Source organism: Trichoplusia ni, chromosome 3 (assembly GCF_003590095.1).
Source record: "Trichoplusia ni isolate ovarian cell line Hi5 chromosome 3, tn1, whole genome shotgun sequence".
In the NCBI taxonomy this organism is placed as follows: domain Eukaryota; kingdom Metazoa; phylum Arthropoda; class Insecta; order Lepidoptera; family Noctuidae; genus Trichoplusia; species Trichoplusia ni.
Genome location: NC_039480.1, coordinates 3,508,100 through 3,522,420, shown reverse-complemented (window position 1 = coordinate 3,522,420; position 14,321 = coordinate 3,508,100). Strand labels below are relative to the sequence as shown.

General features: G+C 38.0%; 1 protein-coding gene across 3 annotated transcripts; it reads left to right on the top strand.

The window, feature by feature from the left end:
- Nucleotide 1: 1 nt before the first annotated feature.
- Nucleotides 2-14,233, top strand: LOC113508924 (zinc finger protein 43-like). Of its 3 annotated transcripts, none has more exons than XM_026892107.1 (13): nucleotides 2-390; nucleotides 2,782-2,889; nucleotides 3,042-3,221; nucleotides 4,188-4,349; nucleotides 5,181-5,309; nucleotides 6,260-6,348; nucleotides 8,610-8,732; nucleotides 9,156-9,269; nucleotides 9,961-10,105; nucleotides 11,151-11,209; nucleotides 11,740-11,932; nucleotides 13,277-13,399; nucleotides 14,071-14,233. In XM_026892107.1, exons 2-13 carry the CDS (start codon nucleotides 2,788-2,790, stop codon nucleotides 14,131-14,133), a joined length of 1,482 nt encoding a protein of 493 aa, XP_026747908.1. In that variant the 5' UTR covers nucleotides 2-390; nucleotides 2,782-2,787; the 3' UTR covers nucleotides 14,134-14,233. The 3 variants fall into 3 exon arrangements, with proteins under 3 accessions (XP_026747908.1, XP_026747906.1, XP_026747907.1); XM_026892105.1 differs by lacking the exon at nucleotides 2-390 and adding an exon at nucleotides 1,969-2,234; XM_026892106.1 differs by lacking the exon at nucleotides 2-390 and adding an exon at nucleotides 1,970-2,183.
- The last annotated feature ends 88 nt before the right edge of the window (nucleotides 14,234-14,321 follow it).

Sequence of the window (14,321 nt, the reverse complement as noted above, 5' to 3'; positions counted from 1 at the left end):
AGAGAGCGCCACTTTACCCGATCCTTGGCCACTTCTCGCCAGTCATCGGCGTGAAGCGCCCGAAGATCCGCCTCAACTGTATCACTCGATACAGTACAGATACTGTATAAAGAATTTATAAAACTATAATAAGGCCCATATTGATGTACGGCTGTGAGGCCCGGACACTGACTGAGGCCTGGATTCTGAATACAGAAAGAAAGCAGGTCCTGCAAAATCTTGGGACCTGTGCAGAGGCCCGACGCCGAAAAAACTCCGAAATTGAAGAACTCGCAGCCATCGCCAACATTATGGGAGAAATAAAAGCTCACAGACTCCGTTGGCTCGTCCACGTTGAAAGGATGGGAGAAGATCGCGGTGTGAAGAGAGCGTATCTGGGACGACAAACAGGTAGACGCCCTGTTGGCCGTTGAATACTTTTAGAATATATTAAATACATAAATACATACACAAAACAGCAATAAAAATACATCCATGTAAAATAAATAAGTAAAATACCAATATAAACACATATCTATACATACATATATATTTCTTACATCTTTACTTATTTACTTATTATATAAAGCTGAAGAGTTTGTTTGTTTAAACGCGCTAATCTCAGGAACTACTGGTTCAAATTGTCAATTTTTCTCTTTCTTACATAGAAAGCGAAGTAAGTCTTAAGTAAATGTATATTGTAATATAATTTTGTAATGCTTAATATATAATACTAGCTGTTGCCCGCGACTTCGTCCGCGTGGTTAGAAGAGATAAGTTAAGATTTATATCTACCCTGTTTTTTCCACATTTTCCATTGTATCTTAACCTAAAACCGATGAATGGTCTATTCAACACAAAAATATTTTTTTCAATTTGAACCAGTAGTTCCTGAGATTAGCGCGTTCAAACAAACAAACAAACTCTTCAGCTTTATACATTAGTATAGATTAATAAGCACACAATTTACTTTAATAAACAGGTCTATCATTTTTTTTTATGTTCCTTAGGCCTCAGTAGCCTGATAATAAATGATTTAATCTTATTATTATTACGCCAACGTTTATTGAGAGTTTTTTATGAAACCTATTTAAATGGTGATTAAATGAATTTTTATTATTATTAAAATTTTAATTACAGTATTACGCTTATTTCAGGACACGTGTAGTGTTCTATCTATCTGTAGGTGGAATGTGAAGAATCTTAGGTCACATTTTATGAAGTCTTAGTATTCAGTAGAGCTCATTAAAAATGTTCATACCCATATTCATGTCTAGGGACTTAATGTTATTCAAAATATTACATCTGCGAAATAAGCGGCCGTTGGACTTAATATCTTTTACCATTTGATCAATCCTGGTATTCTGAATAAAAATAATTTAAAACATAAAAATGACAAAAAATGGACTTACGGTCTTTTAGCTTTCACCTACAGCTATAGGTAATGATATTAAAAAGGGAGGTTAAGTTTGTGACGTTCTAGAGGGCAATAGAAAATTATCTATCTATTTGTGAGCAGTAGAGAGGCATTTTTCAGTTCATATGAAGCTAATATTAACTCGAAAAATGACACCGTACGAAATGGGCTTGGGTGAGAATGGTGAGATAGACTTATTAAGTACTTGTACCTTTTTAAGATTTTTATATGGATTCCCTTCATTAAATAAAATTATTCAACTTTCGTGCCGGTTTTCAACATTAGTTAGAAGCCTTAGAAGAACGAAAATATGTTATAATACCAAAACAATCACAACGTCTTTTATTATACATGAATAATCAAAAACCGTACATTGAATTAATGATTATCGGTTAAAAATGCAGATACAAAAACCAATGCATGTCGGAAAAAAATCGCATATCTTTATGATAGACAAAATTTGCACGACAATAAATTATTGTTAATATACACAAACATAAAACAAAAAACCTTACTTTACTTGCATGTCAAACGTCCGTAAATATACAATATACTCTGTGGTCAGATACAATAAGTTCAATAACAAACATAGTGCATCACTAAAATTATATCTCGACGCTTTGGAAAAATGTTCCATGATATAAAATATTAACTCAAAATGACTGAATACAATAGTTTTAGTGTTTCTAATATGAAGGAAATATGTCGGGCGTGTCTTCGAAGCTCAGAGCGGGTATTTCCCATGGCTCTGGCAGAAATTAACTTATATCAACGATTTATCGAAGAGGTTATATTTTTATTATTGTTTATAAACCCATCTTCTTTTGATTTTTGCAAGGTATTTTTTTTTAATTAAGAATTTTTTTGTTTTATCCATAAATGCTAAGTTTGGGTGTCTTTTTGCCTGTGATTTGAAGGTATGTGAAGGACGCCGTGATGAAATAGTTAAATTGCTTCGCTCAATTAGATAACACTCTTGGAGTCATTTTTCTCTGGGAATTTTTAACGTTTTACTGTGTTAAAAAAATGACTCTCGCAGTAAGGAATTTTATCCTTGTGTTTTCGGTGATTTTTACAAACATACAAATCACGTGCGCAACAACACCTAGACTCAGGACAAGCATTCTTGGTCAACAGAAATTTGCAAAAATTTTTTTTGCACAAAAGGTTTTTTCAATTTAAACCACTAGTTCCAGAGATTAGCGCGTTCAAACAAACAAACTCTTCAGCTTTATATATTAAAAGTATAGATTTAATAATCATTACTGTTGATTGTCATTGATTTTCATTTGTATTCCATTTTTGAAACTGAGCTGCTATACTGAAAGACACCAAGATTCTTTACTTTTTTTAAATACATAAAGAAATGTTTTTTTAAATTACAGATTAAAATGGATTGGGACATGTACATCTGTATACAATGCCGCTGGTTAATGAATAAATGTGTGAAGTTCTCTATACAATGCCAGAAAGCAAATAATATGCTTTATCAGGTCTGTACAATAAAGTTATTTATTAATATTATTATTTTTACTATTTTTTTTCTATAGACTACTGTGTCCCACTGCTGGGCACAGGCCTCCCCCAAATCCTTCCACAATTCTCTATTTATGCTCAATTAAAAAAACTTTTTAATTAATTACAGAATATTAAATGTGAGGAAATTCCTTTAATAATGGATTTAAGAATATTTAGGTCAGAAATTAATTATCCTGACGCAGAAGACCAGGAATTTAATGAGCCACAGGATTATGGTGATGATCATTCAAATGATGATGATGAGATGCCATTGGTGATGTTCCAAGAGTTAAAGAGGAGAAATGAGGTCAGTTTTCCTTTTAATTCCCACATTTTTATACTCAATGTGTCATCGGTCTAATTTATTTTAAGTAGGCAAGGGTCAAGCCAAATGAAAGTGATTTTATGAGTTGGTAGTCGCGTATTTTCGGTCATTTATTTGACTTGCAACTGAATTTCTCTTGAGCTGCCGGACAAACGTAATTTATTCAGTTACTATCCAGCGTTGGTACGGGGTGTTTGTGTCATCAAGTCCGATGGATCCATTGAAATTATTGTGTATTTATGAAGCATATTCAGAAGATAAGCAGCTGGGTAAACCCACTCAATAGTGAGAGGCTGTTATGTGGACAACAGAACGGAGGCCCAACAGAAATGTGATCGAGTTTATGCGCGTGAGTCGGCAGACAACTCATTTTTCGTCGTCGTGTGGTACAAACTGCATTATTTTTATATGAAACGAAATGCAGCAGAAACTTCGAAACTCACAACTCACTAAATTCTGGTTTCGCTCGTTTGGCTTCCCCTAAGTTATAACGATTGTTTTTTTTTAAATCAGGGATAATAAAATTCTCTTCAGATAATCTCAAGCACAGAACCAGTGCCGGCGTTAGGGGGGGGAGTGATGGGGCGATGGCCCAGGGCGACAAATTCTGTGCGGCGCCAAGGTCTGAACTTGGAGTCTCTTGCCTCTCCTGGCGCAAACCCTCAGAACTGTGCTCTACGCTAGAGGTGGAATACTTCCACCGCCAAACGTAACGCTAAAGGAAAGATGAAATTCTTAATATAATTTTACTTGGGATCAGCAAAAAACTAACACTTGATATTGCTTCCCTCAAGTGGGCGCCACAATATTTTCGCCCGGGGTGTCAGTGGCCCTTACGCCGGCACTGCACAGAACAAATGATCTAGCTTATTAAAAAAAAATGTCCTGTCTATCAATCAAACCCATGACGGACAGGCCCAATGAATAACATATCAAATATTGTCGCAGGATAAACTTGAACCGGAAATAAAAGAAGAAATAGAAATAAAACTAGAGTTTCCTCAAGAATGTGGCAAGAGAAAGAAAAAGAAGGAAATCAGAGAGGGATTCTCTTCTAGAATGGTTCAGGAGACGGAAGAATATCTAGTTATAAAGCTCACCAAAGAACAGGTACTTTGAGAATTCAGACCAAATCTGTCGAATTTATTGAACTGGCAATACTATAATGTACCATGTTTCACACAACGCCATCTAGTCTCAAACTAAGCAAAACTTGTATTATGAGTACTGGACGACTGATAAACATACTTGTATATAAAATTCCCGTGTCACGATGTTAGTAACCGTAGTCCTCCGAATAAGTTCGACCGATTTTTAAGAAATTTTGTATACATATTGGGTAGGTCTGAGAATAGAACATCTATTTTTCATACCCCTAAGTGATAAGGGTTGCTCACACTAAAAATATATTTTATTTTTTGGACGAAATTGTTTGTTTTTATTCTTTTTTATAATGTGGCACTAAAAATACATACAACTAGAAATAATTTATTAGGCAAAACAACGTTTGCTGGGTCAGCTAGTCCCACGTTTTTATACACTCACTTTCTTGTTTGTATGTCGTTCCGGTTGGATTTTTGCAACTCAATTTTGAGGCACTTCCCAATAAGCTAACAGGCTGAAATTTCCAGGGTAGCTTCAAACCCGATGACAATGCAATTTTAAAATTTTATAGGAGTTCTATTTAAAAACGTGGGTTTTTTTTCCTCATACGAAATCATTTATTGCATTCCATATGTTACAGAGATGGTAGAAAATAAATAGCAGTTAGAGTTCAATATGGACCCTGTTGGGCACGCAAAAAATATAGGAGAGAGGAAGAGGGCAGAATAGCAATTTAGACAAATTAATATTGCTATAAATAATAATTGTATAATATTAATAAATTGCGGTATGTTGTTCGCCGGGACAGCTAGTTAATAATGTTAGTGTTATTTCCAGGTACTTTCAGAGATGGCCGACAAAGCTTTAACAGAATCATATATAAGGTCACCTTATAAATGCGAGAAATGTGTGAAAGGTTTTAATTTTGAGCAAGTTTTGCTCTCCCATATGGAGAAACACAGAGTGGTGAGTTATTTGTATATGTATTACACCCAGACACAGAACAAATGATCGTGCTCATCACATAAACATTTGTTCTTGGTCTGAATCGAACCGTCGACCTCTGGTAAAGCAGTCAGTGTCACTAACCACTAGACCAACAGGCCAGTGGCAACACGTTATTATTATTATTATTACCCTCAAAATCAAAAGGTTTTATTTCAAGTAGGTCGTTTTCCAGGCACTTTTGAGAACGTTACAATAATGACTCTAGTGGCACGGTTCCACTCTTTTAAAAATGTGTTGTTCGTCCTTCTGTGTCCCCTGGGATAAGTCTTGCTTTACCACGCTCTTTACTTTTAGTATTTGTTCTTGTACCCCATGATTTTTTAGTCGTCTTACAAAAGCAGCCCAGTTCATGTATCCAATGACTAGAACACGTTCATGATAAAAAAATAGGTATTTATGTGATTTGAATAAATTTCAAAATTATGATGCAATTCGTAGTTTTTTAGAAACACAGCTCTGTTGCGAGCGCGGTCCGAGCCTTGTAACAATGGCGAGGGGCGCGGGCGGCGGCGGTTTTATCATTTTTAAGAGTAAATTTCAGATTTCTTTTGTTTAAAATTTCTTCGTACTTATTATCTTAGTTGATGATAAAAAAAAATAATCGCGCCTAGGGTTATTTTACTTCGGATACATGAACTGGGCTGCTTTTGTAAGACGACTAAAAAATCACCGTGTATAAGCAGCAGAAACACAATATCTGTAAAATTTTCAATTGTGTACCTATCACGGTTCATGAGATACAACCTGGTGACAGACGAACTGACAGTGTAGCCTCCGTAATGGAGTTTATTTTTTGCTTTCCGAAAAAACCGTAAAGTATTTATTTCAATTCGATTCGTTGGCCCGTACGTTGCCAATGTAGTTACCCAATTGTGACGACAAGGATGTCATGTTTGTTTTGATTTTAGGAGAACGGGACTTACCAGTGTGATATATGCACACAATATTGTAAGAGCCCAGTGTCTTTGAGAGGCCATATTAAGTCACACACAACTAGGTAAGTGGATACTTGTATTCATCATCATCCTAGCCTTTTCCCAACTATGTTGGGGTCGGCTTCCAGTCTAACCGGATTCAGCTAAGTACCAGTGTTTTACAAGGAGCGACTGCCTAGCTGACCTCCTCAACCCAGTTACAGACAACACGATACCCATTAGTTAGACTGGTTGTCAGACTTTCTAGCTTCTGACTACCTGTAACGATTGTCAAAGATGTATGAATAACAGCCGGGAGCCACAATTTAATGTGCCTTCCGAAACACGGAGGAACTCGTCATTACAAAGATGGTCGCCCATCTACGGACCAAACGTGTCAAGCGTAGCTAAAACTGTGATTGATTCACTTATGCAGTTAGAGACAGACAGACAGACAGATACAGCTTTGGCCAAAAGTATTGAGCACCCATGATATCTTTCAGTTTTATGCGGAGTATCAAATAAAAATAAAACAAAACGTTTTATATGGGTTTATTTTACTATTTATTAATAGAAAATTAATATTTTGTGGGTCCACCCTTTGCCTTAATTACGGCAGAAATTCTTTTTGGTATAGAGTTGACAAGTTTTTTACAGTCGTCAACAGTAATCGAGTTCCATTCTAGACGCAGGCAGCGTTTTAAATCTTCTTTGTTGTTAATTGTGTGGCGCCTAACCCTGCGCTTTAATAAACCCCATAAATGTTCTATGGGGTTCAGATCTGGAGACTGAGCTGGCCAGTCAAGCAGTTCCGTGTTATTTTCCCGAAACCATCTCATAGTGCGTGCAGATTTGTGGCATGGCGCGTTATCCTGCTGGAATTTGACACCATCCATATTGGTGTCGCCAAAAAGTTGCGTGGATGAAGGCAGTAATGCAGTTTCTAGTACATTTATGTACTTAGTAGAGTCCATGCGACCCTCACACACGAACAATTCGCCAACTCCAGAATCGGTCATGCAACCCCAGACCATTATGCTGCCTCCACCGTGTTTAACTGTTGGGATCACACACTCTGGCTTAAATTCTTCGCCCACACGGCGACGCACAAAGGTCACACCAGGTGTACCAAAAATCTGCAATAAAGAGAAAAATATTGAGTTCCGTAAAACTAAAATAAATTCAACTATGCGTTTGGTTTTTAAAACATTTTATAAAATTGTATCAGGGCATTAAATTGACTTACTCACCTCAAAGTTTGATTCGTCTGACCACACAACATTTGACCAATCTTCAGCGGTGAAAGTTCGGTGTTTTAAAGCCCATTTCAATCGAGCTTTTTTGTTGTTATCGGAGAGCCATGGCTTCTTCCTAGCTTTACAGCCTTTCAGACCAGCTTCTTGAAGTCTTCTGCGAGTAGTTCGAGCAGAAATTTGTTCCGACAACTCAGCAGCGAGCTCTGAAGATGTTTTTTTCCTATTTCTTAACGACTCTCTCAGTAACTGACGATCTTGGCGGTCTATGGTGATGCGTTTGCGCCCGGTTCTCGGTCTATTTTCATGTGATCCGGTAGTAGAGAATCGCTGAATAGCATATTGCACGGATCGGCGCGAACATTTCACAGTTTTAGAAATCTCTACTTGTGATTTCCCTTGCTCATACAGAAGCTGTATCTGCACACGTTTTTCTAAAGAAAGTTCGTTTTGTTTTGGCATATTGCAACGATAACACTTAAAACTTCTGAAATAAAATACAAAAGGCGCACTAGATCACTGGATGTGTTCACAACGAGCGATGGTAGCGAACTGATAAATAAATACAAATATTGTAAAAACACATTTTATTGCACCCAGGTGTTTTATTGCTAGCTGTGCGGCGTGGGTCATCGTTTAAACCTTTGTAGATGGCCGACAAATGAATTCTTCAACAATAGATTTGGTTTACTCCCATTCTTTCCGTGAACGAGCGAAATTTGTAAGGTGCTCAATACTTTTGGCCAAGGCTGTATACTTTCGCACTTGCAATACTAACTGTTGCCCGCGACTTCGTCCGCGTGGTTAGAAGATATCATTATGATTTATACCTGCCCTGTTTTTTACACATTTTCTATTGTATCTTCGCTCCTATTAGTCACAGCGTGATGGTTTATAGCGTAAAACCTTGATCGATTAATGGTTTATTCAACACAAAAATAATTTTTCAATTTGACCCAGTAGTTCCTGAGAGTAGCGCGTTCAAACAAACAAATAAACTCTTCGACTTTATATATTAGTATAGACAATCAAACATAGAAATCTTTCCTCTTTATAATATTAGTATAGATTAAGTATGGTTTAATTCATAGATACCAATGCAAGTTATGCGGTCAGGTGCGTCTGTCAAGACAGCATCTGCTTGAACACCACGCCATCACCCACACGTCAGCGCCAACAACGTACAGCTGCGATAAATGCCAGTTCACAACCAAGTAAGGGCCTTTTTACAACCAGCCTGGCCTTATTTGGGTCCGTTGTATAAAGGGGTCCTAATAAGGCCCGCTGTTGTATAAATTGTTGAATTGTTAAAAAAAAGAATGTTTTTTTTTTTTCGATTATTTGTTGTTTTTGATCTTGATAAAGAAGTTGGCTTCTTTTAGCAAGTAGTCGCTGGTTCGAGTCCTGTTTCGGGTTTGATTTTTTCCATTGTACTTTTGAAAATATCACTTTATGTGTAATAAATAAAATAAAAAAGATAGTCATATAGACATTGAGATTTTTTGCGTTTGTGTCAGTTGAAACTGCAAATATAATTCATCATAAATAAATTCATCTTAATTAGACCAGCCGTTCAAGAGTTGGCGTGACAAACACACCAAGACTGTAACATAACATGCATGTTTGTTTGTGTGTAGTAAAAGAACAGTTATACAGCGTCACGTGAAGATAACACACTCGGGAGAGAGACATGAGTGTGAGCACTGCGGGAAGGTGTTCGGAAGTCTGGTGTCACTCAGGGTGCATAATATGTGAGTATATATACACACACACACATATAAACACACATAGACTCAGAAGGTTCGTCTCAGTTAGTTAATATGTGAGTATACACCACGATTTTTTGTCGTCTTACAAAAGCAGCCCAGTTCATGTATCCAATGACTAGAACACGTTCATGATAAAAAAATAGGTTTTTATGAGATTCGAAAAAAAATTAAATGCAATTTTTATTCAATATTATGACGCAATTCATAGTTTTTTAGAAACACAGCTCTGTTGCGAGCGCGGTCCGAGCCTTGTAACAATGGTGAGGGGCGCGGGCGGCGGCGTTTTTATCATTTTTAAGAGTATATTTCAGATTTCTCTTGTTTAATTTTCTTCGTAATTATTATCTTAGTTGATGATAAAAAAAAAAATCGCGCCTAGGGATATTTTACGTCGGATACATGAACTGGGTTTTTTTTTTTTAAGACGACTAAAAAATCACCGTGTATAAGTACTAGCTGTTGCTGAATAGTTCCAGTATTTCCTGAGATTAGCGCGTTCAAAGAAACAAACAAACAAACTCTTCAGCTTTATTTATTAATATAGATATGTATGTATTTTGAAATATATAAGTATGTCTATCAGTTGTCTAGTACTCATAATACAAGTTGTGCTTAGTTTGACACTAGATGGCGTTGTGTGACAGTTGTGGAATATTTTATATTTTTATTGCAGGCGCCATGATAAATCGAAACGTTTAGAATGCGATCAGTGCGAAAAGAAATTCATCTATCCATCGTTATTGAAGAAACACGTACAGGCTGTTCATGAACGGAAGGATTATTACTGTGTGGAGTGCGATGTCAGGTTCAAATCCCCGGTGAGTACAATAGGGATGACGACAATTTTTTTTGCAGTGTCCCTCTTGTAATTTTCTGTATAATAATGGATACGTATTTATTTATTTGTCCCGCAAAGAAAAATTGACCAAATTACAGTGAATGAAACTTAGGCGTCACGTCACGATTGTGTATAAATTTTACCATATCGTTACGTCACAAGCCCCCTCTCCTAAACTTTAAAGCAGTTAATCTTTGTCAATTCTAGTTTTTCTGAAAAAGGAAAAAATACGTGTCTCATACTTTTCAATTATCTAAGTGAGGGACTAATGAGATTTTTTATTTTTATACCAAGTCATCATCCCTATTAAAATGGCCGCCGTAGATATCCGAGTGGTTAAGGTTAGGTCAAACCCACTGAACGATGTGTTAGTTTGAGTCCCGCGTTGGACAAGCGTTTGTGTGATCCACGAATGCTTGTCCTGAGTCTGTGTGTCTTGTGCATAGGCGATCCCAGCCTTGGGCTCAGGGTGGGGCAACAGTCAACCTATACTATAAAACCCCCGTAATTTTTCTTCCCATAAATTATACAACACTAGCTGTTGCCCGCGACTTCGTCCTCGTGGTTAGAAGATAAATATAAGTTTTCTGTTTTTTCACTCCCGTTAGTCGCAACGTGATGGTTTATAGCCTAAAACCTTCCTCAATGAATGGTCTATTCAACACAAAAATAATTTTTCAATTTGAACCCGTGAGATTAGCGCGTTCAAACAAACAAACAAACTCTTCAGATTTATATATTAGTATAGATTTCAGCCTCACTTGGGATAGTTTCCAAAACTGGGCAGGACTTTCATCTTGAGAATTTAGACGGTGTGCCTAATTTTTCCCACGTTTTTTATAACACTTTCTTGTTTGTCGTTCCGGTTGGATTTTTGCAACTCAATTTTGAGGCCCTTCCCGATAAGCTAGCAGGATGAAATTTTCAGGGTAGCTTCAAACCCGATGACAATGCAATTTAAAACTATAAAAAATCTGAGTATTTTGATTTTTTAATGTATTAATTTTTGATTGTTTATTCCACAGGACACTTTAAGAATACACTTCAAGAAAGCGAAACGTCATAGAGATGCGTCATCTTACAAGTAAGTGACTCTTAGTAATCTATTAATGGACTGCACAGATGGCCAAGTGCTTGAGGTCACCACGCCAACGAACTGACAAACTGTGCAAACATTTTTGTGAGGTTTTATGTAAAAGTAAACAGTATTATTACAAACAGTTTAATATTAAATAAATGAATAATGAACCCATTGAGCGCGACAGGTCGCGGGTTCGATCCCCGCGTAGGATAGACATTTGTGTGATCCTCGAATGCTTGTCCTGAGTCTGGGTGTCTTTGTGCGTGTGACCCCCCGCGACACAAGGATTAAGTGCCTTGGATGCGGGAGTCGTTTAAAAAAACATTTATTTTTGGTAAAGCGGACGAATCCTCATGGACAGCCACTCCCTCGGGGGAGGAAATGTGTAGTGTTAGACTCTTACTGACTGAACCTGAACCGCCGTGCTACGTCATCCGCGTTTTTGTGTCGGTGTATGGCACTGCGTTGCAATCCTTCATACACCGTTTGAAAAACACCTGCTAAAGATTCGTCTCGTCTCTCCCTCCCTTCAGCCACGCGTGCCCCCTCTGCCCCCTGCGGCTGCCCTCGTCCTCGTCCCTGTCGGGCCACCTGAGCTCTGCCCACGCCCAGCCGCGGCCGTTCCCCTGCGCGCGCTGCCGCCGCCGCTACAGCAGTCGCGACGCGTTGCGATCTCATACCTGGAGGCACCATCAGCGGGGTGGCTGCCAGGACGAAAATAAGGCTGTGAGTACTTATTTTACTTTTTATTTCTGACTAGCATTTCGCCCGCGGCTTCTCCCGCGTCGAGGTCGGTCATATCGCGATTCCAAGAGAACTCTTCAAAAGTCCGGGATAAAAACTATCCTATGTTCTTTCTCAAGGTCAACTCTATCTCTGTATCAAATTTCATTAAAATCTGTTTAGTGGTTTAGGCGTGAAAGCGAAACAGACAGACAGACAGAGTTACTTTCGCATTTATAATATTAGTAGGGATGAATGATGCTTCGAACCCTTTTCTTTTCTTGGTTAGGTTAGGAATCCTCAAAGACGCCCACTTCCTCGGGGGAGGATAATGAAATGTGAGATAAAGATCATTTATTTGTAAAAAGCATGAGTATGCAGCACAAACAGGTTTGCAAGCAAGATGGTACAATAGTGTTACGTCCTTACATGTTTTGTCCACACGGGCGTACAAAATACAAAATTCAATAGGTATGACAAAAGTAAATTCCTTCTATTTATAAATAGCTAACATACTTAACAAATTAATAAAACTATAAATTGTAAAATTGATAATTAGGTATTAAAACATTAAAAACAATTTTCTATTAAAGATTTGTTAGATCAAAATTTAAATTTAGCGGGTAGGGTCAGACTCTTACTGACTAAACCTGAACCGCTAACAGCGTTCTTGTTGTATTAGTACACGCGCGGCAGTGCCAAAGTGCAGCATTTCAACACACACCATCGCCGGCCACCGTCGGCCAATAGATACCGACAGCTTCCTTCGTCTCGGTGGCCGACGTGTAGAGAGCGTCGGCCTCTCCACCTAGTACTAGCTAGGACTAGTCGGATTCTGTGACCCCTGAGTTTGTTTCGACATATATTCTCAGGGTAGTCAGATAGGAGATGTCGATTCCAGCGTTCTCAAAAAAGGCACATGTAAAAGTGATTCTGCGATTCTCACACATAAAAACATTTGACGATTTGACGACCTCCGTGGTTGAGTGGCGTACGCACCGGTTTCGAGGAGTCGCTAGCTCTGAGGTCCCGGGTTCGATCCCCGATATTTGAATATAAATATTCAAATTTCTACATTGTCTCGGGTCTGGGTGTTTGTGGTACCTTCGTTGTATCTGAATTCCATAACACGAGTGCTTTAGCAACTTACTTTGGGTTCAGAACAATGTATGTGATGTTGTCCGCATTTATTATTTTATTTTTAAAAACTTGTTAGTCCAGGTTATAAACTACGTATGTCCAAAGTTTCGTCGAAATGGGTTATTTTGTTTTTGCGTGAAAGTATAAAAAATATGCATAAAAACAAACTATCGCATTTATAATAACTTATACCTATAATAATTCCAGCGCAAGAGCGTGTTAAAAGTCCACGTGCGATCTCAATCGGGCCCGCGACCACATGCGTGCGACTGTGGCGCCACCTTCACGCAGCTATCCAGCCTAAGGACACACCAGATCACCAAGCACTCGGTAACTGTGATATAAATTATGTTGGAAATATATTCAACTAGCTGCAAAAATATTACCTACTAGCTGTTGCCCGCGACTTCGTCCCCGTGGGTAGAAGATATAAGTTATGATTAATGCCTGCCCTGCTTTTTTCACATTTTCCATTGTATCTTCGCTCCTATTAGTCGCAGCGTGATGGTTTATAGCCTAAAGCCTTCCTCGATGAATGGTCTATTCAACACAAAAATAATTTTTCAATTTGGACCAGTAGTTCCTGAGATTAGCGCGTTCAAACAAACAAACAAACTCTTCAGCTTTATATATTAGTATAGATTAATTAATGGATGATAACTAAATTTTATCGAAATCGGTCCAGCCGTTTGGGCGTGATGAGATAACAAACTCACGCAATTACTTTCGAGTTTTGTTTTAGTTAGTGACTAGAGTACTGCCAAATTTGTTAACAGTTGTTTCGCCAAGTTAAAGACTAGATGGCGTTGTGGTATATTGAGATATACCTGTTACTTTTCAAATAAAATATGGTTAGAAAATCGTTTGTTCCCTACCTTCGAAAGAAATTACGCCTCTCTATTTCCTGATATCCATTTAATTTCACACTTTAGTTAATTATATTGAATTTCCACTGAAATTCATATTTCACAGAAGTTTATTAGTATTCTCTGTGTTAACAGAAACAAGAAGAACTAATACAGAACGGAACAGAACAAACTCCTAACTTACCACAAGAAGGATAGAGAAAATAAGACTAATTACAAGTGCCCCACGGTGGGCGCCAACACCAGCCCGTGACTGTCCCACTGCAGGCCTCTCATACAGAGAACGAGCATTGATCACCACGCTTGTGAGCTGCCCCACGGTGGGGTGCCATTACCGAAGCTGTTAATAACACCAGCCTGTAACTGTCCCACTGCAGGCCTCTCAT

Bases quoted from the DNA above. Each gene is read 5' to 3' on its own strand.
- LOC113508924 (XM_026892105.1), top strand. From the start codon at position 2,055: ATGACTGAATACAATAGTTTTAGTGTTTCTAATATGAAGGAAATATGT. The intron at 9,270-9,960 runs GTGAGTATATAT...TTTTTATTGCAG, and splicing joins TCACTCAGGGTGCATAATAT to GCGCCATGATAAATCGAAAC. The intron at 11,933-13,276 runs GTGAGTACTTAT...TAATAATTCCAG, and splicing joins GCCAGGACGAAAATAAGGCT to CGCAAGAGCGTGTTAAAAGT.